The 27,872-nt window shown below is 47.2% G+C and overlaps 1 protein-coding gene across 1 annotated transcript; it reads right to left on the bottom strand.

Annotated features, from left to right (window-relative positions):
• Positions 1-3,926: 3,926 nt before the first annotated feature.
• Positions 3,927-27,559, bottom strand: DDI2 (DNA damage inducible 1 homolog 2). The gene is made up of 10 exons (XM_080378827.1): positions 27,256-27,559; positions 22,912-23,041; positions 21,593-21,823; positions 19,094-19,220; positions 16,898-17,025; positions 16,209-16,337; positions 15,315-15,418; positions 14,719-14,908; positions 10,387-10,449; positions 3,927-10,285 (listed from the first exon to the last, which is right to left on the bottom strand). The coding sequence occupies exons 1-9, from the start codon at positions 27,391-27,393 to the stop codon at positions 10,433-10,435; spliced, it is 1,194 nt and encodes a 397-aa protein (XP_080234953.1). The 5' UTR covers positions 27,394-27,559; the 3' UTR covers positions 3,927-10,285; positions 10,387-10,432.
• Between the last annotated feature and the right edge of the window lie 313 nt (positions 27,560-27,872).

The raw sequence follows: 27,872 nt of genomic DNA, 5'->3' as shown, positions 1-27,872 counted from the left end.
AGGGGAGATGGCATGGGGTCCTTCTCAGCCCCCCGATGACAGCATTGGGTGCCTGCTAAGAGGACACACGTTGGGGTCAGCAGCCCCCAGTTTGGGGACACCAGGTGAGGTGGCTACCAGACATTCAGCCCTCCTAGCCAGGGCCCAGCCTGCAGCTTCGCTGACCAGCCTCACAGGAAAGAGAAACATTCATTAGTGTCAGGGAAAAAATGGGGGGGTCTGCATGGCACCCCACCACCTTGGGCTTCAGCAGTGCTTCCTCCGGTCCTGCTCCAGCAACCTGAAATGGGAGAGCCATTTCTCTGCCAAGGTTCATGTGCTGGGTGGCATGGCACCTTGGAACTGAAAATGGGCCAGATGAGTGTTGCTCGAGCCCAAACCTCCATCGGTGGGAAAAGCTCCTAAAAAACGCAAACACAAGCCCTGCTTGCCATCACAGGAGAGCTAGGTGTTGATGCAAAGGCATAATGGAGGGGTGGGGTTAAAGAAATAAAAGATAAAATTAATAACAAACCTTCCTCCTGAGATTCAGGTGAAAGGCTCTGATGCTGGGGCTGTGACCCAGGGCTGGCTTATTGCCCTTGTGACATTTCAACCCTGATAACTGGAAATGGAACTGAAAGTAAAAGCAATTAAAAAAAAGAAAAGCCATCAGCTCTCAGGAGCGCGTTCCCTGTGCCATTCCCACACCTTCCTCTGTAAATAACCTGCTGGCAGGGGAAGGAGGGGCTGAGTAAGGACTTGGATGGAGAAAAGACGCCAGGCCAAGCCTGCTCTTCCCTGCAGTTGCGGAACAGCCCGGGCCCAGCCAGTTGAACAGCTTTGGAAACTCATTAGTGCTCGGGTTAAAACTGAGCCAAACCATAGAACTCTGCTTTTCTCAGCTCCCCACCAGCCACTGGAGAAGCAGAAGTGTTGCTTTGAGCTCCCAAGGAGGATCAGAGCTTGATCAGAGCACCTGGGGAAGAAGGTAAACCTCTCCACTGGGGGGGTAATTAGAGCTGGGGGGAGATTAGAGGGAAACGACCCCACTAAAAATGCACACACGAATACAACCGAGCATGAAACATTCAAGCCTGATCTCTTAACAAGTCACTACAGAGACCAGTAAGCTAAAGTCAGCCCCTTTTAAAGAAGCCCAGCAGATCCAATGCACCGTTGGATTTTTTTTTTTTTTTAAACTGGTGAATTTCAGGATTTAGAAGCCTGGTCAGGGTATAAACAAGCTGTACAGCACCAGCCAGCAGGTAAGTGCATCTGTTTGCATTCTTCATTGCTCTGGAGGCACCAGCTGCAGTGTATACGTCTGTATAATCCCATGGTACAGCAGACTTCCTGGTCTCCTGTAGTTTTCCTGGATGTTTTGAATGCCCCAAGTCTTTGTTTTACTCCAAGTAAAATGAGTTGGTTATAATCTCTTAAAGCACCCACCACACAAATTATGGATTTACATGGAAAATTCCCTGCTCCCAGCATTTCAAGACAGCTCCCATTCTCCCTGGACAAGCTCAGGAGACACCACCCAGTTCCTGCCACACGCTGGTCTGCTTCTTACCCTCTTCCCAAGAGATTTTTAACTCTTTGGCCAGTATTTACAGCCCAAAGTCAGCACAAAGAACATTACCCACAAAGAGAGGAGCCATCAGGTGCTTGTCACAAATGGATAGCGAGGAAGGACAGACTGAGTCACTGAGGTGCATCTCATTTCCTGCAGCAAAGTGTGTTAAGTGCAAGATACTGTCTAGCTAAGATATGCACCTTACTACACAGCGCAGCTGTAAGGCACTCCAATAATGTTGCCAGTGATCCAGAAGGAAATTAAAGAGGCTCAAGAAAGATTTCAGGAGGTAGCAGTAGAGATTTAGGCAGGAAAAGCTTTGGTATTAGGAAAAAACAAGAAAGAAGCCGCATACTTGTCGGGGTAAGCCCTGTATCTCACAACCAACCTGCAGCTCTGTGAACACACCTCCATTTCCACAACCAGGCACAAGTGTTTTGATTTTAAAACACTTCCCATTTTTATTTATTAGCAAAGGGACTAGGAACTACACACCCCTCTGGCAGCTGCTGTTGTGAGGGATTTCAACAACAAACCGCTTGCATCCTTGTCTGCATGACTCAACGTTGTTATTGGCAATCATGACAGCACCTTGTAATTAGTAAGCTTGGTTGTCAGAGACAATTATGTCATAGGGGAGCAATTGTGCTTCCAAGAGGGTCCTTCACCCCCGGCATACCCCCAGGGAAAGAAGAGGTAGAGCAGATAACCAATGTAAGGCCAGCATAAATCGAAAGCCAGGCTGGCCTGCAGGGTTTCCCAAATCCCATTCTGGTGACAAACCTGCCCAAAATGTGGTTCACTTGGCAGAGCAACACGAGGCATGTGCTAGAACCACGAGATTGCAGAGAAGCAAGGCAGTGGACTTCACTGAGCGGAATTTATGAGTGATGGCTCAGTCACGTTTCTTCTGTTGACCATTCTCTGAACTATTCTGGTGCAGGAAGCCGCATGATGCAACGCTCACCTCTCTGCATCCAGCTCCTGCTCTTAATGCAGCCTCTGCACCCATGTGACTACTCAAAAACCCTTCAGTTATCATTTTTAAATCTAGACCACTGGGGGCTGGGGAGTCCCTTTTCCTAAATCTTGTAGGGGCTCCTAAAGCACCCATACAAGGTAACCACAGAAGGCACAGCACCTTACAGCAAGCTTTACATTTATTACATAGGGTCTCACCCTCTCTTGGCCATATAAGGGGCTGCAGATTTGTAAGTGCTAATGCCCCAGATGTCAGACAAAACGGGGACGATCCCAAACGTGAACACAGCTGTAACAGTATACTTAATTTGCACTTGTATACAGTACCAAAAAGAAAACCATAAAGCAAAACGGACAAGACCCAAGTGCTCAAATCAGTTTTCAAACACCATTTAGTCCTTAAGCCATCTCCCAGCAGAAGGAATCACAACCAGTATTTCGGCCAATGTACAAACAGGGCTGTAGCAGCCCACAGATTAGAACCTTCCCCCTTCCCACCCCAAGACCTGAATTCAAAACGTAGTTTTGCCCTTCTAATTAATGCCTGCCTTAATGACATAACTTAGTGACACCAGCATCACACGTAGAGCTCTGAACACAAGGAGGAAGCCACTGCCCAAGCATTGCTTTGTCACAGTAACTGATTCATAACCCTTCACGTTTTTGAGCGTGTCTGCTCACCTGGTACTAACACCGACTGCTCTCGGATAGTTGAGATTTAAAATGGTCAAAACCTCTGCTTGTCTCGAGGAAAAGTGCATCCATTTTTCAAGATCTGGAAAAGTAATTACGGCCCCATGAGACAAATGCTGCCGCTTAGGGTTAGCTGACTGCACCACAAGTTTCAGAGGAGGAAGAATCTCTACTCCCCCTTTCCACAACCTGTTCTATTACATGACACTAAGAGACTAGGACTTTAAAAAAATAAAAGGTGTTATTTCTAACTAAAACTGTCATGAGCTTTCCGGAGATAAAATTGCAAATTTTTTTGATGTCCCAAGAGATTAGCTTCCAGCTCCAGAAAAATTAATCCAACTGTTTCTAAACCTGCATGGAAATGAGGTGTTTACATAGGAGATGTGAGGAGTGCCACATTCATTTTTCCAGCGGACAGCGCTGTGGCCATGTGCTCCGTTTTGTGCTGTACTCCTAATGCTCTCCCACTTCCAAGTCTTGCCTGAAAGACTCGACAGCCCATCCCCACAGAAGGGGAATACACAAATTTCTCATGCCTGTTTTAAAGCCCTGCTAACTGTAATCATTTAGCCTACTAGTCAATGTTGAAAATGGCAACATTTATGTTAAGGAATTGGCTTTGGAAAAAAAGCCAGAGAAGGATTTGAGTGCAAAGATGCTGACCTCAGAAATACAGACAGAGCAATCAAGCAACATTATGATAAAGTGTTTATTCATTTTTTTAAATATCAAATTTTTTTACACATCAATTTTGTTGATAAACAGTCCCCCAATATTAAAAAAAAATCAAAAAAAGAATCAAGTGTGTATTACTTTGGGCAGAACCACATCCCATTCTCTGATGACACAACCACTCCTCCCTTCAGCCACCTGCGAGGACAACTGCAGTATGTTCAGCCCAGAAGAGTAAATGACACAAATGCAACCAGCTTTAGGATTCCTGAGTATTGATTCCCTCAAGTTCCTTACATGAGTCTGTAAAACTCTTAAGCTAAAAAGCATCAGTCAGAGATTAACCCAAACCGCTACACATTTGGATCACGGACTAAGCCTCGTCTACACAGTGCAGGAAGAAATATCTTGAACGCTTCAGAAGGGAATGATGTACACAAAACCGACCCCATTTCCCAAGCTGACTTCTGAGAGAGGCAGGCAAAAATACCTCTGGATTTCTCCTCTTTGAATTCACGTTAAGAGTTCTGGGGAGCCGTTTGGCAAGAAGTCCAAGTCTGGTGAGGAAACCTCTAGGATCTGTTCCTCCTTTTATTTGTAAATGGCATAGTGTTTCAAAGAAAACTTATCTGGAAGTTAAGCATTCAGCTAGTACACTTAGATATTGCTACTTTTGAGGAAAGGAGACAGCAAGAGGCAAAGACAAAGACAGAAAAAGGAACATATCTAGGAGGTACAAGGTTAACAGTCCTGGAGACCAAGTGTCTACATAGAAAGTTGAACATACGTAGCAACAAGGCAGAGATTGTCACGATAACGCAGCGTAGCTCAGCTCTGTCCAGCAGCAGGTAAACATGCCAGGGACCATCACCAGGAAATATTTCCTCCTCTTGGCAGAATTATCTGTGCCCAGAAACTTTCAGATGTCGGTATTTCACTAATCATCACCTCTAACCTCACCTAGTGCCTCATGTACAGAAACACGTGTTCAGCAAGAAGCCAAGTAAATTCCTTCAGTATCCTTAAGGAAGAGAATACATCTCAGAAACTCACAGCAAGATACATGACTGCAGTGGCTTTGGGAAACACCAGGAAACAAGCTCTACAGACCCACAAGGGTCCCCACAGGCGCTGGCACCTTTAAGGAGCAGTTTCCTAGTGCCGCTTTATTCTCCACGGACTGACTTTTCATAGCGAAATCATTTTGCTAAGCTGATGTGACATTAGTACATTGGAGCAATGGTTAATGAGGAGGGGGAAGAGAAGGGAGTGAAGAGCCTTATTTTAAGCTAAGGATACATGGCTCCTTGGAAACCTGAACAGCTTTTGGCGTTACCTTTATCCCCAGAGCTCTAGCCAACAAGCTGTAGCAGTCTGTCATCCCTGCTAAAATAGAAGTATTCCCACTGTGGGCCAGGTAAGGGATTGCTGAAGGCTGAGCAAAGGATGAGTACATACAGCAGAGAGGACACACGTGCATGTTAAAACAGAAGACAACTTTTAGACAGCATTTGCTAAATACACGTTCTATTACATTTTATTTTAACCTTAAATACTCACCACCGCCCCAATTTTCTCCAACATAATTCTTGCTCCTAAAAAAATTACCCCCTAATTTAGCAGCACGTAGCCATTCACTCAAAGCAAGGCTCTGAAATTAAAGAGATTTAAATCACCAGGCTTGGACCGACTTGATAAAAAGAGTTTTACATGTATTTATCCACTGGGGGTCAGGCTTTGTTTCTAGCAGTTCAGAGAGTTACCCAGGAAATTCTAGCACTATTGATAAATGCTTCCGTACAGCTTTGGCAGAAGGGCAGATTTCAAAAATTATGTTTGACAAAGAATAAAACTGAGCATTGAAGCAAATTGGCTGATGCTCTAAAGCTTTTATAGCATAAATTCTGTATATGCAGTCTAAGTAAATGTGGCCGTAAAACTAGAGCCTTTAACCTGTTAGGTGCAAAGCAGCAGTACTTTGTCTAGCTATTAGCAATTGCTTCTAAAAACATAAAGTGTAAATACGAAAAGGGTATAACATTGACTAGCTAACATCTGATGCTTCAAGAAGCTGGCAGTAGACCAACCTGCAGGCTAAGGGCGCAAATTCGGCTCTTGTGCATCCCAGGACCAACCTGCAGCTGGTGTCTGTGTACCAGGTCAGGGCTCGCTCCTAGGACCACCTCACTGAGATCCGTGGTGTGAATTTGGAGCAGATTCAGCTGTTTAGACTGAGGATGCTCTGGATCTGAGAGCTGGGAGCCTCACTTGTGTTGCTGCTTTTGATAGCGAACCAGATGCAGATGGGAATGGGTCTAATATATTTTACTTCCTAAGGCTTCTAGAGAAAGATCCGATGACGCTGTACTCCTGTACCAGCCCAAGCGTTACCCTTGTCAGAGGGGGATTTTGCCCATTTGAGGTGGTCATTGCAAGGAGAATATTAAAAAAAAAACACTTCAGCAGGGGATTACTCTTACCACCTGCCTGGCAAGGGTCATTGTCTTGCCTCAGTAACTCATTTTGAACAGAGCCTGAAGTGAATTACTCGATGCTGCTCTGGCGAGGGGCTCTCAAACAGGCAAACACTGCTATCTCCACACCCACAGAGTAGTGCCTGCTGCCAGCACCACAATGAGCTCATGAGGGACATGAGCAAAACGTGTCTGGGAGCCCCACACCTAGCTGGTAGGCTCACAGCTCATGCAAAAGCTCCACCTGACAGACACAGGAATGCCTTATAGCTCTTTGTTATTCTCAAGGATCTCCTGGCTACCCAAGCATCTAAGAAAAATCTGACAACCACCACTCACTGACATCAGAAACTCCTGCAAGTTGACAGATGACACCAAATTTGTGTGGTTTTTAAATGCCACCACATGTGAAAAAAACCCTTGCATACACACAGGCAAATCTGCTAAGCAACAGGGAGAACAAAACACCAGAAACACAGGTCTGAGACAATGATAACAACAAATGAAAGCCATGAACAAAAACATGTTTCCAGCCGCTGCTGACCCATAGCTTCAGGTTTAGCTCAAAGCAGAAAGTTCAAGATGACACAAAGCCACTTCTGAGATTTGCAAGTGGGACTAATTAAAAGTTCCTATTTAAAATTTGGTTATCACATTCCAGCCACACTTTCCTTCCCCTAGCCCCAACAGTGTTTTGGGGCTTTGCAGAGCATCAGAAGTAGTTTATCCCCAAAAAAAGCATCTGGAAAGGGCTTCCTACAGCACAGCCTCGGTGAGTCCTCGTCACGCAGGCTACTCACCGGGGACTTCCCAGAAGGCCACAATGGTTGTAATGCAGAAGCCATGTCAGTGCATTTGTTTCATCAACCCTATTGGGGAGCCCTCGCTTTTTAAGAGGTATTAAACTTTTAGTACCCCACCAGCCGCTACAGGCTTTCTGCAGTTTGCATTTCCACAGCTGAGAGGCTGTTTGTCCCCAGACATCCAGATCAACTAGTGCAAAGCAGATTTCTTCATTCTGCTGATCACACCCCTGCTTCGTGCATAGAGAATGCACGCACTGAAACTGTTCATTCTGCCCCGGGCAGAGGGGGATTAAGAGCCGTAACACACAGTTGGTTTGTTAAACAATTTCATCGTTAAGGTTTTGCCTTAAAGTGGTTGAGCTTGTTCTCTTGTACGGGGGAAACATGATGTGGGCAAGGCTAGAAAAAACCAAGTAAAATACTCCTTTTCCCCTCCCCCCCCTGCTGCATCTACAATTAATACCAGCACATCTTCAAATAAGTTAAAACGTCTCTTAAGTTTTGGTAGCACCAAAGTCTATCCCTTCCCTTCTTCTATCCCCAATGTTGTAAACTTGAACACACTGGCCCAAGAGCATTAAAGGGTTTGGCAAAAACAAGCATCAGCTTTCCCCATGCACACACAAAACCACACGCTTCCAGAAACCCCCTCCACCCCTCTTGCAAAGTGTTACATGTCTGTGGGCATCTACATACCTTCAGTAGCTGCCGTAATAGTTTCATCAGCGTCACAGATGGGACATTGGGTTACAAAGCGCAGGAGAGCTACAACAAATCCACAAAGTCCGTTTGGACAAGCGCTGTTTCACATCTGCACCAAATCAAACTCACGTGCACCTCCTGTCCTGTGCACACGCAGGCATGGTCAATTCACTTCACAATCTGCTTTGCGCTAGACAGGGCGGTGATCTTAATGGCTTCTGCTTTTTATTTGTAACATTGGAGCTTATTCTAAAATTGTACTTTTAAATAAAAACATTAATTTTAATCCAGTATGCATAATTCAAAGCTACCCTGTCCGCACAACACTAGGACGTTTTCTTTCTTTCAAAAGGCCAAATCTAAAGAGTGAAACAGAAGAGACAATTTACTTTGGCTGCAAATAATTAAAAAATCTGGCTCAACATTCTGCTTGTACATTATGGTGTATAATTTAGATATGTCCTTTAAAAGAAAAGACACCCCAGTCAGCTACCTTTTCCGTAGTTACGTAGGAACAACAATACTCTTGGCTAGCAAAATGAGAAGAGCAAGATCTGCGTTTCCTTCTGCTTGTTCCAAAGCCTCAAGAGCTTCCCGCATGGTAAAACCAGCGCTGAGGATCCGATCAACATCAGCCGCAGGGAAAGCAGGTGGTGAAGCACCTGAGGTGAGTCCAGCTGGTGGGCTCAGCAGTGGTTCCTCACATCCACCCGAGGGCCACGGACCTGCAGGAGTAGAACTGCTGCTTCTCCCAGGTCCTTCTGTGAACAGGCTCCGAGCATCTTGAGGTGCACCTTCAGCCAAAGCAGGTGTAGAGGAAATGGATGCATTTTGCTCCACAGCTGGACTAGTTGGACTCTGATAACTTTCTGTCAAAACCTCTACCTGCTCAGAGCTCTGCTGCTGGTCAGATGGTGCTGCAGAACTCGCCACAACCAAATCACTCTTACCTGGAAGCTTCTGAATCTCTAAAGCACCTTCTCCGAGAGCAGGCTGTGCGGGACTGACAGACACGGTGCTGTTGTTTTCTATGCCAGAATGACAAGGTTGTTTCCCCTCTGCTCTTTCACCTTCAGACCTCACCTCACAGAGGGAACAACTCTGTCCCTGGCTGGCTGGATCTGAACCTTTCTGCTCACCTTCAGAAAGCCCCTTCTGCTGTGCTGCTGGCTCTTTGTGAACCCTTTCCAGCCGAGAGACTTCTTCAGAGGCAAGGATTCTACCTTCTCCTTTCTGACTGACAATCAGGAGTTTGTGAAGCTCTTTTAAGGCTGATGCTAGAGAGAAACATGGCTCTTCTGAAGGTCTTCCTGGATCCCTGTCCAGCTGATGGATGCTGGAGGGGGAAGAGCTGTCTTCAGCCACCAAATCAGACAACTCATTGTACCCTGCAGGAATTTCACTAGCGCCTTTCGACTGCGGGACATCGCTGGTGGAAAGCAGATCACTCAGGGACAATGCAGGCTTCAGCATCTCCACCTCCATGGAAAAGGCATCCGAGTTCAGGTCAGATAGGCTTCTGCTCTCAGCCTGCCGCTTCTGCTTGCTTGCTGAGCGGTGCGCTTCAGCTACAGACTGCTCAACTACATCTATCTCCATGAAGGCTTCCATGTGCGTACGGCTACAGGAGGCTGACATTTGGAGGCTTCCTTTCGCACAGGGAAGACCCGCTTTCTCCAGTCCATCTCCTCTTGTTTCCATAGGAGGATTTTCTGGCTGGCTGGGTTCTTCCACAACAGGTTTCTCAACCGCACCAACGTGGCAAGGAGGCTTTGGGTCAGTTGTCTCAGTTTGCTCCTCCAGATGTTCCTTTTCTGGTTCTTCGCACGTCTGATGGTCTATGGGAAGCTTATGCTTTTGCTCCTGTTCCACCTGTTCTGAAGACCAACATACATCTCTATTTTGCCCATGCTTAGCAGCAGTGTCAGCCAAACCATTTGCTTTTGTCACCTCCAAAGGATGTTCCTGACCACGGTCTTGTTCTTTAGCGTCACTTTCCTTCAGACTGTCAGCAATAAATGTTTCTTTGAGTGTCTTCTGTGAAAGGCAAGCTGGATTGCAACAGGTTGCCTCCCCTGTCTGGGGAGAAAGGTCGTTATTTGCCAAGGAAGCATTATTGGAAAGATGCTGTAATAAGAGAGGACGTTCTTTTTCTGGGGTTATCTGGCATTCAGTTGAAGACTCAAAAGACTTGACGGCTCTAGGATCAATGGGCTCTGCAAGGCTAGATTTAGATGAGCAAATTGAAGCAGGGGCAGAGACAGAACGATCAAGTAATTGATTAGTGGGATTACAGATCTTGGAATTTAGTCCTGAAGACTGGACTGGATTTTGAAACCCATCAGAAGCTGGTAATGAGGGCATTTCCAGTGAGGTAGTTTCTTTGTCACTATTCTCTAACAGAAGACAGACAGACAGAAAGAAAGTAGTTAGGACACAGGAGAAGCACTGCTTTCACTGTAGTAGCAAAAACTTATAAACCGACGGCTATAAATACCTGGTCTGTGGCCCACTCCAGCTGCAGTAAACACACACTACATGCATCAAGGCTTCTGACGTTCTGTTTGGATTAGGAAACAAACACACCAAACTTGTGTTAGCATTCAGAGCACTCCACATGCATGGTTATAGTCCTGCGACCTCGCCTCGCTGCTCCCCTCCCAACTGTCCATCGAGGCAGTGTGCAAGCAGCAGGAGCTCCTCACGTTCACTGTCTTCCAGAAGGAGTTCTGCCTCGGAAATTCTTTACATCAAGTCAAAAATAACTCTGCTGGAGAACAACTTAAATGCCATTCCGTACTATCTATGCTGCAGAGTGGTCCGTGGGTGATACTGCACACTTGATAAAATACACGCAGCACAAGGCACGTGTCTAGCACTGTACTGGTTCACTCTCCATACGGCTGAAGATATCCACGAGGCACATTTCAGGGAAATAAGAACCAAGATAGTAACACAGTTCTTGGACTGTGCTCCTGACAGTGCCATCACAGGCAAGGGAAGGTGAGCAAACACCAGCTTACTACAAAAGGGAAGCGTAAAGATCCTAGCGTGAAAGGCAGAAATCCCCAAAAGGAACTGCTGTCCGAGGCTGGGAAGAGCAAAGCAAAGGAAGAAGCAGCCAGAAGTCAAACCCAGCTCACTGTTTCCTTCTCCATAAGGAGAACGGATGAATTGCAGATCTCTATCAGTAGCACCAAACACTGGCTCTAGTTGTCAGAGGAGATTAAATAAGTGAACTTATCGTGCTAATAGTCTAATCTTGCTAATGTATCAGCTTTCATGCTCTCATTAAATCACAAACATGACCTTTGTGGTAAGAGCACCTGTTCTTCCATTAAAGCTGTACAATTTGTTGCATTAGTTCCCTTTCCCTTCCCAGAGGCCTCCAGACTCAGTGGTCTTAAACACTGTTGTACCTTAAGTCTTAATTTTTTTACAGATAACCACCCAAGTGTACTGGGGGACAGCTAACCATGCTCACATGTACAGTCGGGATTTCCTTTAAGTTCCACAACATGGATGAAGTCTGCCTTTTTCACCTCAGCTACTGGTTTCTTTTATTCTTCGTTAAACAAAAATGGTGCACTCTGTGCTGCGACACTGCACCTCTGATCGATACACTTTGGTATAAAATACAGCAGACGCTGCACATGTGGTTTTAATGCAGCTACAACAACTTGGTGACCCTGGAGTATTAAAAAGCCAGAATTATCTTGCAGATTTTCAGACTGCTCATCTTTCATAGGGGTGGCAAAAAGGCTTGTGACACAGGATGCAGATGAAAACTGGAGGGATCTTTTTCTGTTTCTACATGGTAGGATTACATTCACGCTCTCTGCTCCTAAGCCAATCCTTTAGAGAGGAAGCAGAACTGCCTTTTGACTCAGTGGATCGGTAACAAGGGTCTGACCAGCCAAACGTGTCAGGGATTTGCAGTCTACTCCGACAGCAGAAGTAGCTGGTATTCTGCCAAACATCATCTTTCCGAGACCCATTGCCATCCTCCTCCCGGGGTTATCTACAGGAGCTGAATCCCAGCCCCATCAAGGATATCAATCCAGCTAACTCTGGGAACAAACTCTTTCCACAAAGTGCATCATCAGGGATAAATTCCTCTCTACATTAGGAAAAGCCTGAGTTACATATGTGGTGGCAGTGCCCTTCTTGTATCAAGGCTGTCTGGACGAAAAGCTGTAAACTACCTGAAATACACTTCCTCCTAAAGCAACTGTAGTTTTGCTGCCAGCTTTGTAAATCCTCCATAATCACAGAGTTTCTCAGTGGTGGTGGGAAACACTACATATTGGCAGAAAAGAGCAAGCTCTCAAAAATAAATGAAACGGACGTGGAGGGTCTTAAATCACAGTAGAACATACCAGGACTCCACTACCACCTCAGCTGCCTTTCCATAGGTGTTGAAATGTGGGCTGTGGGGCTTAAATAAAGCTCAGGAATAATCCAGGTGAATTCAAAACAAGAATTTTAATAGCCTACAGATGTACACAGTGACTTCTGTTGTACCATCTACCAGAAGGCTGCACAAATTCAAGCAAAGAAAGATCACAGGCCTTGCAGGAAACTGATCTTCCTTGGTGCTATATTACATCCTCTCTCTCTCTCCCTCTCCAGTTTCCTGTTCTTTCACTTGGGTTTTCCTGGTACCATCTAGCAGCAGCTGACAGTTTTGGAAGAGAGGAAGAGGGTATATTCTGTCATCTTAGGACACAGCCAACAAATGCCCGGGGACCAGAGGCTTGGAATATGTCTAAGACTTTCAGGCAGTCAATCTAAACAAGACCTGCCTTAGTTTTGTGCATTGGTGTTCTACAAGCATTAAGTGAAAACACAAAATGGATTTCCCATTTTCATAAATCTTTTACATTCCTCCAGGGCTCAGCATCAATGGAAAACAGCAGACTGCTGACTAGTCTAAATCAAGCCTTGTGGTCTTTAGAACTGTATTGGTACATAAGCAGCTTTGATTTAAGTAATTTTAGGCACTTTTAATTTTAAAGCACTCAACTAAAATGCTTTTATTGTAAAGACTCATATACTTTGGGCCAAGTTTGCTGAAAGGGTCAAACAAAAAGCATAAGAACTAAGTCCAACCAGCTATGATGTCTGCAAAGTCTCATCTGAAATGGAGAGATACTGCAAAAACCGAGCCAGGCTTCATCAGGCTCGAAGTTTTAACAGGAAAAGACCTAATACTACATCTGCATATTTCCTCTGTCAGGTTATGGGAAGAGACCAAGCTACCGAGTCCAACCTTTAGCAATGCCAAAATCCAGCAAGGGCAAGGTCAAATCTATGTTTGTGTTTCTCTCCACTTGCTGCAACTTAAGTTAATAAGCATTCAAATTTGGCTTTAGAAATCAAACATGTAAACCATTTCTTGCTGATTCATTAAAGCCAGGCCGTCCTCTTGAGGATTTTACATTTCTGGAAAACTTACATTCTTAGAACGGAAAAAAATTGGTCAGAGGGACCAATAAGTGCAGCCCCATGCTCCCCTTAATATAAACAACTTTGTTATTCACAAGAAAGTCTTACTCTTTGGACTATCAAGAAGCAACAGGGAAGTGTTATTCAGTGGATTACAGCTGTTTTTTAGATATATGTATGTATACATATATGGTTAAATCAGGTTATTGCACTTCAATTTTAAATATGGGCACACTGAAGTCTTAAAAAATTAGCAACAAAAATGTTGAAGAAATCAACTTTATCAGCTTAAACATGACCTGGCAAAGAGTTTTGCATGTGTGTGTGAAGCAGAATCTTACTGCATGCTGTCAGAGGAAGAATTAGCAGTAAATCTCAGAAGTCTCTATAAAATTGTTTATAAAATATTATCCTTAAGAGTTCTGAAAAAGGCCTAATATGAATACACAGCTTCACTGAAGTAGCCGGGGAAAAAAACCAACAAATCTTTCCTTTAGTCAGAAGCATACACTGAAGTTAAGGGAGGAGATAAACAGAAAATCTTGAGTTTCAGACAGTTTGGCTCACAGTTCACCTTTCAGCTATTCTGGCATCTCCACCTCACTGAATTTTGCAGCTACCAAAATCTTTGGTAGCCCAGTCAGTCTGCATTTGTGCAGCTTATGGATTCCAGAGGCACAGGGAACAAAACCATAGTGAAGGTGCAAATTCTCTTTGCAGATCACATCTAAGGCTGATGATACACATTAGGAAGCAAATTCAGCTGCTGCTTCTGAAGTGCAGAGCAACAGTAACCTCCAGTAAGAGAAGCAATTCACCTTCCAAGGGCACAAGCACCATTCCAAGGAAAAAATGCTGAAATAATACTATTTCTAAAAATTGTCATGAACTTTTGCCCAGAGATTTGTACTTACTGCTACGGCTCCTCTATTTTTGTATGCTGCAGCTATTAAGAACAGGATTTGTGGAAGCCTCCACAAAGCTGTCCTCCTCACACAAGGCTGCTAAAATAGCACACAACTAAACCACATCCCTGACTAGGTACTACAACTTGACCCAGGTGACTGGGTGCCAGAGACAATCATTTATCTCCACACCTTTGAATGCCAAGAAACTAGAGCAGGTAGAAGTCACCAGCACAAATTAATCAGCGAGCCCCCCCGAATGCCTTCATGCAGACAGATTTTGCTGTACACAAATGGAGAAGTGCAGTTAGAGGCCACAAGCAAGAATAAAGCCCCTTTCTCTCAACCATTTACTTGCTGATGCTGCATCAGACCGTATCTCCTAGGAGGTGAGAAGGGGGACTGCTGACAGACACCCTGATACACAGCAAGAAAACTACGTGGATCAACTATTTCAGCTGGGCTTCTCCTGGTACCTGCTTCCTCTACGGACTTCTGTATTGCTTCTGCTAGTTCCTGGTCTGCAATATCCTCTGGCCGGACATCTTCCCGCCCGGCACCATAAGCCAGCCGGGCACACTCCGGGAGCTCGCCCTCCGGGAGGAATGTGGTCTGCGAGCCAGTCGTGCCAATCACTAGTACATTCTTCTTGAGATCAATCGAACACTGTGAAAGAGCATCGAGACATCAGAGGCCTGCGTGAACACCAGGCAATTCCCGGAGAAAAAGGAGAAACAAAGTTAAACAATCCATTTCCAATGGGAACAGCTCACAGCAGCTAAGCGTGGGCCAAGAGCATCAGCTATAAGCAACGAGCCCCATATGACTTGATTTGTAATAAATCATTCAGTTGGAAAGCTCTGAGCATCTTTGATCAGAGCGAAGAACTTCAGGGAGCAGCCAGACACCCTATAGCTATCCACGACATATGTAGTGTATGTACTTCTTTCATAACTGGCTGGAAAACAATCCACCACCAACTCTCCCCAGAAAAATCCCAACACATTCACAGGCAAGGCATTTACACTTAACTTGGAAAAGCCAGTAACTGTTTCAAAAGAAGTTTTGATACCTGATGCCTCTTAAGCATATCCAGTCCTAGAAGCATGTCCATGGGCTGCTCTTCAAGGATTGAGAAGGAGCATGCCAGGAAATCCCCTTCAATCTGGACCTGAGCTGAAACACAAGGAAGAGAAGTTACCACCTTGCAACGCTACAGTGGAACAGATCTACTTTCTGCTCTTCCTTCTCCTGGGGAAGGTCTACACAAACCTGCCGGGCAAATCTGAAACCAGAGCTCCGACGTACTGTTTTGGTCACAGAAAGTCTAGTTCTGTGCAAGCCCCAGGGACTACCAGGCTTGCCTCAGTCTCAAGAAGTTAATTATTTTAAAAGCTGACCTGCCCTAGAGGCTTAAGTACTGCTTATCTAATGCTCCAAGATAGAGGAGCTGCGTACAGCTCATTAGAGCACAAGTGTAAGAAGCAACAACGGTGGAAAGAACTGTTTTTTCAGACAACAAGGACAATCTTCTCTCATCCAGAGAACCTGCACAAGAGCACACGCAGCCTTCTCTTCCCAAAGGAATACAAAACACTCCACTCTGCTGGAACCCTTCCTGAGCAACTCTTACCACCCACCAGTCCCACTACAAAAAGGGAAGATCGTGCTGCTTCACATTAGCATTGTCTTTCACACCCAGAGTGAACACATCCCCTGTGTTTGCAGGAGCTGAGGACTCCCTCACCTAGAAGCACTAACGTAATTCCATTAAAAAAAGCATTAAAATGAGACAGAAGCCAGAGTATGGTGCCTGAGACAAATGAACATATTGCAGATGCACTTTTATTTTACTCTGCAGGAGTTTCTAAAAATTATAGCATTAAACCAGATGCTCCTCAGTGCCAAGATTGCGGGAAACGCAAACTTCTGCTAAAGCTGCCCCAAGAAGAATGGCAGTACTTACCTAAGTGCACTCTGCCAATTATTTTCTGCGTCCCGACACCTTTAGCAATGCCAGCCCATCGCCGATCTACCAGCCTCATTATGTTGCACCTTTCAGCACAAGCCTGGCTCATGATGGTCATCTGGGCACCTACCAGCAACAGAACATGTGTTAAATCCTGACAGCTCACCACAAATTCAAAGTCTCTCCTGGAAGGGCTTAAGATCTTGCACTCGGCAGCTGGGAAACCAACCCGCCTGCATCAGGCAACGGCACTAGGGCATAAAGGCTTCCTGTGAATCCCGCTGTGTTGAATGGACTGCACACACACAGGTCAGCACTGACAGTACAGTACGTATTACTGTAGAGCTGGAATAACCCCAAGTACTTTCCCTTTAAGGCTGTGGATGGGAAGCGCTACATTAAAGGCATGCCAAGTCCCCCCATCTGTAAAAAGAGATAAGACCTGCGTGGCAGTGACCTTTCTGGCATCACAGCCCCAGAGATTCTCACAGGAGCCTTGATCTGGGGTGTTCAAGCACTCATGCACGCCACTCTCTCAACAATTCACTCCATTTGCTTTAAACAATGCCCAGGCTGCTCTCAGGTTTTTAATTAGGTGCTTCAAAATCTTGTAATAGAATGTTTTATTATGGAAATTTTTCTTCATCATTATCATCATTAAAGAGATGAAAATGGGAGCAATTCACCTGAGTCAACAAAGGCTTTCACTGGATGTCCGTTGACTTTGCAGTTAATATACAGCATCACCACCTGCCCAAAACTTTCAGGGGCCTCTTCCATCGCTATCGTCATATTTTCTTCAATGTTTTGTTGCCTGAATTTAATGGAGAAGAGAGAGAAAAATCAGACCTTCCATCAGCATAACCTTAACAGCATCCCTCTGACTTACAGACCTGGTAATCCCACCCACTGCAGCTTACCTTCCAAACAGCATGTTTAAATCACAGTAAAGACCGCTTCACTAGCTAAACACAGGCTTCTTAGCAGAGGGATTGCTAGTAATGATCTTGGCTTAATCCAGCGACGTCAAGTTGCTCCCCAGCAGCCATGAAGACTGCTCCTTCCAACACCTCGCCTAACTCACACTACAGCTCCTGACGACCTTCTGTTTGTAACAGAAACCTGTCACTACAGAGTTAACCTGGAGAACTAGTGAGTGAAAAACCTGTGTATTTATTAGTCACTCTAAAATAAAGCGCTGAGGGCACCGATGAAGATGTTGCCTGTAGCTACAATGCTGGAATCCCACACAGCAGCTGAACATAAAAATCCTCCAACGTTTCCCTGGTATCTTTCCTTTCCCAGGCACGGGGAGGGAGGTGAGCAACACCCCAGTGAGAACGCCACCGTGAACACAAGCCCTTGGTGCAAACTCAAGCCTACAGAAGAAACCCTCCTTCAAGGCCATCACGGCTGCTACATTCATCTTGGAAATGACAGGTATCCGTAGCATCCCAAAAAGGGAAATGGGCTTCCAATTCTGATGCCATTTCATTCTTCCTCAGTAGGGGAAGAGGAAAACCCCCAAGCTCTTCTCTTACCCATCTTCTGTACTGTGATAGCCTTCCCACAATAAGATGAGCAGACATGGTTTCTTGGTGGGGGAGGAAAACAGCTAACAGCATCCGAGACCTGGCTCGCTTGGGAGCTAAAGCGCCCTACTGCCAGTATGTCCTGCTTCATAGACTCATGAAACAGCCACACATTGTCTTGTCTTTTATTATTTAAGCTTAAATGGGATATACAGTGGTTAATCTTCAGTTTTTCTTGTCAAATCTATCCTTGTTTTCTCTGCACTTGCTGCTCTCTCCACCCAAGATAAACTTGAAGGGCAGAGATGTGTCTCAAAAAAACTATGACGCTTACAATAGCTTCCAATCAATCTTGGGCAGAGCGCATCCGATTAAGCAAGATGTTCAGAGAAACTAAGCGAAACCTGGGGACTGTTACATGTCCAAACCATTCCCCAACAGCTGCCTAGCCGTGGGCACATCACCTTTATCTGTCTCCTCATCTATGGAAGACGAAAATCGATCCTGTGCCTCCAAGCAATGTTTTACTATCTACAAATGTATATTTTTCTGCATTGCTAAGCTAAGCATTTAGCTGGCACCAACACCTTGTCAGTTGTAATGCAAGAATGACTCTGCTCACAAATGGATTTTACTTATGGCCAACTATGAGCCTGTAGCAGAAAGGTATTTCTTTATCAGGGTAAAAAACCACCAGTCATGTTCTGACTCAAGGTTTTATCACTCAATTTAAGAAATCAAGCTTCAAGCCAATGCAATTACATTTGGAAGGCAGCAAGAGGGAGCGCGTGCAGATGGGCAGAACATATTTCTACAGAACATCTCTTCTGACAGCAGTGATGTTCAGAGTCTGGAATTAGCCAGAGAGGCAAAACAATCAGCAGTACACAAACCCAAATCTCAAAGGCAGCTGGGAGAAATGACGCCACGTTGCTGTGCAGAAAGCTCAGCTTAGAGACTACGCAGGCCCAGTTCTCCAGCTCAAAACACGTCCAAGGCACTCAAGTACCACCTGTGAAGAGGATCTCGGCTAAGTGCTTCTGTTCCAGAGTGGGTCAGCTTAGACGGCACTGGGACATCACACACACAGACAGCAGCGCTGTCACCTCACCATCTGTGCTCAGCCAGATACACCTAACGATGGGGTGTACCTTCACACTCCTGAATCCCAACCTTCCCAACGCGCAAAGGTGGCTCAGAGCATCGCCCTGCAAGCGAATGTGTGTCTTAAAGCAAGACCTAAACACAATCCTTGCATCCTCCAAGGAAAAGGCACCACGGATAGAAGCACCCTGTGGAAAAAAGCACCGTGAAGACCTCCAAAGCCTGCAAGCAACTTTGGTTTGCTACCTTATGTCTTCTTCTATCTTGGCCTGTGCCTCAAGATCAAAAGGGTCAGCTGAATAGAGTCGGATCCTCTCCTGCTCCCGCCGGGCTCGGTCCTGCTGTTGCTCCAGCAACACCCTGGTGAATTTCTCTGCAGTAACAAGGAGATACAGAAATGCTTTATACTGGAAATGACTCTTGCAAATCAAGTCCTGGCACAGCAAGCTCTTCTTTTGATGCCAGCATGCACTCAGGGGCAGACTCAGCAGCACAGGCAAAAAAGGCTTCCTCTGAAGGCAGCACGGATGGACCTCAAAGGGTCAGTGGCAAACCTGAGAACCCACTGAGATGAAAAGCAACTGGACAGAGCCTCTTTCTCCTTCTGTCTGCTACCCAAACTCAGCACAAACTCATTTTCTTTGCACATACATTTTTATATGGAAGAAAAATGGAAAAAACCCATGAAGACAACAAGATTTAAAACAAAGAGCTGCCTTGAAAACAGGAATTCGTTCTTCTATTGCAGCAAGAACTGCCTACACCATACTCAAAAAAACACCCCAAAACACCAAACCAGCTGCAAAACCAGCAGATAAATGAGACCCAAAGCAGAAATCATGACTACAGAACTTGCACAATCCAAACAAGGCACTCGAGTGCATGTGTATTTTGAAAAAGCTTCAGAGATAGAAGCGAGATTTCATAGCTCTCAGCAGAACGGCCCATCTACAAAAGCAGCTTGTAAAAATACAACATGTTTTACACTCAGCAATCCCCGGTAAAATAACACCCTGTAGGTCCAGCAAATGCAAAACTGCAAGGCATAAAAAGGCTAACAACAAAACTGACTTTAAACCCAAGCAACACAGGCAAAGACAGAGACCTTATAATCCCTAAAGCTGGATACCTGGCACCGAAATCAAGAGGTCCTAGGCAGGCACCTGCTTCACAAAGTCTAGCCGCATATTTTAAGAACACTGTTTTCAGATCCCCACTTTTTGGATAGCCTCTGGCTGTTTTTTACTACTTGGATATGTGATCACACACATTCCCAAAAGGACTTGGCAATATATTAAGTTCTGTAAACACAGAAGGTTGTGGGTTTGCTTCCAGAAATGCAGTTCCCATGAAGAAGCTCTCTGGCTCAAAGGCTGTTAACATGTTCAGGAAGGCACTGGGTATGTTTTCTTGATTGTTTTTTTTTTAAATTAGGCTTCTGTATAGCAGGTGCCTTCTGAAGTGCCTGTGGTGCATCCAGCACAGTCACGTGGCACACATCTGTGCATGTATTTGAGCAGAGCCAGAGCTGAGCTGGATCTGTGCCCAAATATCGACAGCAGCAGCAGAGAACGATGAGAGCGTAACCAGATCAAACCACTTCCTTCTGCCAGCCCACTGCAGCCATTTGGGACTGAAAATGCACATCAGATTCAAAGTTTATTGTGCACAACAAGGCAGATCAGCAGATGAGCCAGTTCTGCACGTCTTGGGCTTAACCTCTCGTTTTCTGCGCCAAGGGCAGCACATCTTCTCAAGGTGATGGGAAAAACTCCTGCCCTACGGACATAGTCCTTGCAAGAAGTGTGAAGAAACTTGAGAGCGCAAAGGACACAGTTTTAACTCTGAATACGGACTAAAGTCAGAATTAAAAAATGAAACAGGCTGACAATATACATGCAAGTTCCTTTCTAGCTTCCTTTGACAGAGAGAAACCACTAGGATATAATCTTGAATGTGGAAAAAAACCATCTTGTCCTAGAAGCTCCTTCTCCTCATTCACTTCCCCAAAGCCAAGAGGATTTATTTCCTAGCTAAACATCTTGCAGAGGTTTAGAATCACATCTGCTGATGCCCAGCACACCGCTCCGTTCTCCTACTGAAAGGACACTACAATTCAAAGCTTTCATCACACGAAGAACGAGGAACTGCCATCAGCTACTCACCTGCAGAGGAAGGGAAGGGCATGGTACCAGGCTTCAGTTGTGCCCAAAATAGGGGAACACTTTCAAGATTAACAGAAATTTAAACATTGATGACTATTCCTATTGAAAAAGCTTTTCCTCTCCCTTTCTGACACACACAGCAGCTAATCATTACAGAAAGAGTTGGTTTTACAGCATACAGCACTCTACGGAGGTCTCAGTGGGCTCTGGGACGCAGCAAATGCAACACCATTACTGGGAAATGTGCATTCGGAGTCTTTGCGTAAAAGTCAGGAGCTGAGACACTTGTGTTCGCAGAAACTCAACCTGCCTGTGCATCTGCTATTTCAGACCAGGGGAACAGAGAATATTAAAGAAGCCAATCGGAAGAAATACGCCCAACTTGCCAGAAATGGTCATTAGATAGGAGAAGAGGAACTCTGCCCCGAGTCCTCACAACTGGCACCATTTATTGGTACCATCAATGAACTGGCAGCAAATGTCCCAGCTAGTTAAAAACCTGTGGCTGATAAAAACCTTCTATTAGAACTGAGCTCCAACAGATTTAAAACCACTCCCGCAGATTAAAAAAACAACTTACCGAGGTCTCCACTGAGCAACGCTTCTGCCAAGGGCGGATTGCGCTCCTTCAGCAGGGACAGCTCGTGGGGATTTGCAAGCAACATCTCCCGTAGCAGTGCCGGATTGTCCAAACCCTGAGGGAACGATGGTGCATCAGGAGGCGACGGGCGAAAACGCTGTGCTGGTGGCTGATGCTGCTGAGAGGATGTCCCAGGAACCGCGATGCTGCTGAAGTCTATCCTGGGCAGACCTTGAGGGAAAAAAAAAGTCAGACGGGTCAGTGCTTCATATTTACAACTCTGCTTGAAAAACACTGTGGAGAAGCCATGGGAAGGATGAGCTGCTCTTAACACTACGGTATTAGGTCGGAGTCTGTGCACAGCAATTCATGTCGGAAGCGCGGCCACATACTCAGGTTACTGGGTTAGGAATGCCAGCACCTATTTATGTAACTGCTCTAGCCTTCTATCTGCCCCATTTTTTTATCCCCTGAAATGCACTTACTGAATCGCAGATTAGTTATTTCCAGCTTCGCAAATGTGAATACTGCATGGAGGGATAGCCAGGCTAAACCCAGTGTCTCTAAGGCACTTCTGAATCTCTCAGATTTAAAAAAAAAAAAAAAAAAAAGGGGGGGGGGGGGGGCGGTGGGGGGGAGCAGGGAAGTAACACTTCTGCAGACCTGCATTGCAGGTACCCATCCTCCAGCTGAGCCAGGAGGATGAAGACCTCGAGCAACACTCCCACACCCTTCTCAGCCAGCGGTACCTTCTTTTCCAGTGATATTTTATGACGGGGATTTGCCAGAAACTGCTGCAGAAGGCAGGACTGAGGAGCAGGGCTCCACTCAGATGTTATCGGAGGAGCCTTTTGCATGTATGCACGATTGCATAACGGGGCTTGTTTGGATGCGGCTTCTCTGGGTGCTTGTCACAGTACGGATTGAGAGCGCACATGGATGCACCTTTCTAACATCCCTGAGCCATGCAGACGGCGTATTATCGTGCCATTACACCGAGCAGGAAGGGAACCAGCAGTCGTATGAAAATTCACACACCTTAACAGAAACCATCGTTCTGAACCGTTTACCTTCCCCGCTTTCTCTGTATTTCCCCAAAAGAACAATAAAATGGTATTTGCTTCCTTGGAATAAAAAAAACGCATTAATTAACAAGCCCTTTGGCTAATTTTAAGAGCCCCATCTCTAGCTGCCCTCCTTTCTTAAGTGTTTTGCCTAGCACGGTACTGAAGGAGACCAGCAGGAGATGGAGCTGGTATTTGATAAATATTGAGATCTTTGCACGCTCAGAGCAAACGTTAGCAGAAATCCTTTCTCACCTGGGAAACGGATGGAGGGCCGTGGCTCTGTGATCTCCTTCTGTCGCAAAATCACCACATCCCCGTCTTTCAAGCCATAGGAGGCCAAAGATCTGTTGTTGTCAGTTAGGGGCCGCTCCGCATAGACGATCTGTTCACAGAGAGAGCGCAATGAAATACACCACGCATGGCAAAGTGGGTAACATCTCGCTTTTTTATTATTTTTCTTGGTTGTTTGTTTTTTTTTTTAGGAAAGTGTTACAGTAAATCCTCTGCACCCATCTCAAGCTTCAGAAGGGAAGATGTGCAGTTCTCACCACGGGCAGGCCCTGCCAAAGCATCTCCACCTCAGGCAAAGAAACACCTCAACAAGTGAGCGGCTGGACAACGACAGAGTCAGTCTTACCAAAATCCGACAGCGGTTTCTCAAAACCCAGCATCTCAGAGAAGGGCTGGTCTCTCTTAATTAGAGGCCAAGATTATTAAAGGAAAGCAAGCCTTGCACCAGGACTGCTCGGACACGTCTCCAAAACCCCATCTCTATGGTTACCCAAGTCACGGCTGCCTTCTGCAGCGACATCTCCCCCACGTCAGCACCTACTGACCAAGGACCGACTGCCTACGTGCAGGCAGTGTCAGTCAGGGTAGATCCATGGATGATCCAGTCCAGTATCTGCGATCTCTGCCTTTTCCCACAACACGGCTCCCCTGAACAACCAGTTTTACAGGGACCTCAATGGTTAGCCCAGTGATTTCCAGTTTACTTCGGTGATGTAACCATACCCAGACTCGAAGGCTCAGCACCCAAAGATACCACTCCCAAGGCTGCAATCGGTCCAAAGCCGGGAATTAACTTCTTTTGACTATAAAATACATTTTCTATTAGGATAATCTGACTTAACGAGGGGTCCGCAGATTAAACATAAAAACATATTGAGATAAAGATGAATAATCACCATGGGAACATTTCTATTAACATTACCTCTGTAATACCTACAGATGCCCTAAATTACAGGGAAGCATGGCAACAAAAGTTCCCAGAAACGGTTTCTGCTAAATATTACGGTTTCTGTGCCTTCATTGGAGCACAATGAGACCAGGCTGCTCGGTTCAGCAACCTCCTACCCCTGGCACAAATCCAAAGCAAGAAGCACTGGAGAACTTGGCCTAAACCCGTTGGGCATATGATCGAATTTCCCATTTATCACCTTGTTTAGCAAGACCTCGTCTCTCCTGGTCTGGAAAAGGCCGGTTCAGCAACAACAGGTTTGCCGCAGGTCGGGACTAGCAGAGCTGTGTGGGAGAAGCTTTCGCAGTCCTTGCGTGGATGGGCTACGGCTCTACCCGACGCTATCGCAAGGAGCGGATCCAAAAAAAAACCCCAATTACTACACATTGTAAGGTCTGGAAGATGCTACAGACTTTCACTGCTTTACTCCAGCAACTCAGAAATACTACAGAGAATCTCACCAAGGCATTCTAATAGCGGAGATCCACCGTCAGCAGCGGTGCCAAAGTAAGACATGTCAGAAAAAGCAAAAATAGTAAGAACCACGTTCGACAGCAACCCAAGCCGTCAGAATTAAGAGAAACACACAGAATTAGAAACAAGCACAAGCGTCGTACCGTCTCATTAACGACATACTTCACAGCCTCAGCGGCATTGCACCAGACTGGGTCCCTTCCAAAGCAAACACGGGCCCGTTTGCGATCTATATTAAGGCACGCAGTCTCTGCTCTGATGGTTTGCAAAACATTACCGGCATACTAAGGTTAGGGAAGAGTCCCAGTGCATCCTCTCACGTTACGGCCGCGTCCCACCCAGCTGACTCAGTAACGCCATTGCCCGCAGAGAAAGCAAGCTTGTAAATAAATCCCAGCTGCACGCGCAAATCTCACATGGCAGTTTCCCCACGCAGACATTGTGGAAGAGACAAGTTAATCAGTTTAAGTGAGGTTTTACCTCTGTCATCTTGCTGGGATTGGATTTATAAGTGTTCGGCCTTAACACCTGAGACAGTGAATTAAGCGCCCGGCGCTCACTCTACATCCATTAGCCGTGCGGCTTAGTACGCTTTTGAAACCCTGCTGCTCTGCTGTTAAAACAAACTGATTTAATTTTGCTGTGTTTTGATTATCTGGTTTGCAGCATATTTTTGCAGGCTGGCCAGGTACCCGACGTGGGCTGTTCTGGAGGTGACCTGGGCAGGGACACAGGCGCTGACACTGCACGACGGCTGGATTTTGCATGATGCCGTAGAGTAGAACCTCCTTACGGAGCAAGGAGCCCCAACCAAGACTGTGAGATACCACCAGCAACCATAAATCAATCCAAACCCAGAACCCGTTAAATATTCCTGCGTGTGGCCCTGGACAGGAGATGCACGGTGTGTAAAGCTGGAGTAACTAAGGCAATGAACGGCGCTGCCAGCAGAACACGGTTCCCCTGCTGAAAGCCTCCCCATCTCTTCTCCAGAAAAGCCACCACCTTGGTGTGTGGAGGAAACCGCAACGAGCCAAATAATTTCCCATCGTCTCACCCAGCTCCTCTTATCGCCGCAGCCTGCCAGCAGCCATCTCTGTCATCTTGCGTCGCCCTCCGCCATCCCTCAGAAACCCCGCGGTCCCCTCCTTGCCTCCACCCCAAACGGCAGCACCCGGAATGAATTTCACGAAAAAGCAGAGACCAGAACCAGGATTAACCCTCCTCGACGCAGCGGTGGTTTACTCCACCCTGCACGACCGTTACTAGAAAATTCGCCCTCTCTTTTGTGCCAACGCAACACCTTTAACACAACGTACGCCCTGATTGTGGCAAAACAGGAGTAAACCACCAAGTTTGGTAAATGTAATGTTGCCTGTTAGCGAAGGATGGTTGAAGCACGCAAAATCCTTCTACACAACAAGCCGCTTCACTGATAATGGGAATTTTTATAACTTTCCCCAGCACTGAAGGTCCTCCAGATGCTTCACAAGCACTGGGCAGGAACAGTAGAGAAAGGAACAATAAATACGTGGCTAGAAAACACGAAAAGAACTGAAACGAGATGATGCACAAATGGCAGATGGGTGAGCAGAAGGCAAGCAGAGGTGGCTACAAAAAGCACAGTGCTGATCCCTGATACCATCACTAAACTCTGCAGCAGCTTAACGATGGTGGGGCAAAAACTCAAAGTGAGGGAACTCCCGCCAAAATCCAGACAAAAAGTCCGTGACCCCTCGTTATCCTAAAACAGACCCAGAGCTGGCACGTTACCATGATGCAAGGGACACAGAGCTGGCAGCGAGGAGTTTATCAAGGAGAACATATTGCAGCCACAGCTCAGTGTCCCACGCGCTGAGGTTGTCCCTGTTACCGGCCATGAATGTGGGTGGCTGTGACACAGACACTGGGGGGTTCCTGGAGCACAGCAGGTGGGCACCTTTCTACCCACGAAAACCCAAGAGGTTTTTCTTCCTCTAAAGGAAAATCCACCTCACCTTGATTTTCTACCCTTGGCTTTGGAAACGGCTTCTCACTCAAGCCCAACCTCCCATCCCAAAATAAAGGGCTTGCCAAAGGCAAAGCAAAATGCCGCGGGTAAAGCGTCGGGAACCTGTTCAGCCAGGGAACGCATCCATTCCGGGGCTGCCGGTTCAGCAGTTTTTCCATCACTGACTAATATTTGCTTACTCGGAAAAATAACTTTATTAATTTAGCTCAGCAAAGGCAGGGGAAGGAAAAGCCATCGCCACAAAACTCCGTAAACTCTGCCAGGCACGGCCAGCGCCCCGGGAAAAGGCGCTGACATCACCGTCGCCTTGTGGGCAGCGATGGCCAAACCGGGGGGAGTGACCCCAAAACGGTGAGTAGAGCCCGAGGGACAGGGGGAGCTGCCCCCACGGGTGAGCCCCCGCTCGGGGCCGCAGGGGGGTCTCTGTCGGGGAACCAGGTGGCTGCCCCGTTCGTCTGGAAGGAAAAAAAGGGGGAAAAGCCCCAACCCGCCCTAGGCACGGCAGGAATTCGGTGCGATGAACCATCCCTGTCCCCCAGCCCCGCTCCTGAGGCCGGAGGGGGCCGCCCCCTCCCCGCGCCCCCCCGCTGCTCCCCCTCCCAGCCCTGCCCCCCCCCCGGGCACCGAATTCCTTCCGCACCCCCACAACGCCCCTTTTTATCTCCCGTTGCCCCCGCCGGGAACGCCGGGCCCCTCCGGGTGGAGCAGCGGGCTCGGGGGGGGGCGCGCTGCCCCCCACCCCGAAAGGCGGGCGCGGGGAGGGACCTCCCCCTCCCCGCAATGACCCCCGGACCGCGGAGGGGACGTGCAGCCGCCCCCCCCGGAGGACCCCGAGCCGGCCCCGGTGCCGGGGGGGCGGGCAGGGCCTGACCTGGCTCTCGGCCGCCGGGATGCCGGACTCCAGCTCGCACAGAGCGCGGAAGTTCTGCAGCTCGAAGTCGGCGTCCACCTGGAGGGAGAAGGTGAGCTCGCTGCGGTCGCGGCGCAGGCAGAACACGGTGAGCAGCATGGCCGCCCCGCCGCCACCGCCACCGGCCCCGCCGCCGCCAAGGGCCGCCGCCGCCGTCAAGCGCCGCCGTCGCAAAGCGCCCGCCCCGCCGGGTCAGGAGCGGGCCGTCAATCAGGGGCGTTCGACCAATCAGTGGGCGGGAGGGGCGGCTCCCTCCCCCTGCGGCCGCACGTGGGCGGGGCCAGCACCCCCCCCCGGCCCCGCACTCACCCGGCTGCTCCTCGGCGCCCCCGGGCGCAGGAAAGCCCAGCGCCCCCCCGGCTCCTCCGCTGCCCCCGCTTTTCTCGGGATCCTGTCCTCCCCAGACCCCCCAGGTGCGTCCTGGGGTGCTCCAGGCCCTCGGTGAGCCTTTGAGGGTGTCCCTGAACCCCCCCGTTTGCTCTCAGGGGCACATCTCCCTCAGTGTGCCTCTGGTGACCCCCCAAACTCCCCAGTGTGCTTCTTAGGGCGTCCCAACCCCCCCCATGCACTCCAGCGTC

Source organism: Falco punctatus (genome assembly GCF_963210335.1).
Source record: "Falco punctatus genome assembly, chromosome: 3".
In the NCBI taxonomy this organism is placed as follows: domain Eukaryota; kingdom Metazoa; phylum Chordata; class Aves; order Falconiformes; family Falconidae; genus Falco; species Falco punctatus.
This window is presented reverse-complemented; position numbering and strand designations above follow the sequence as displayed.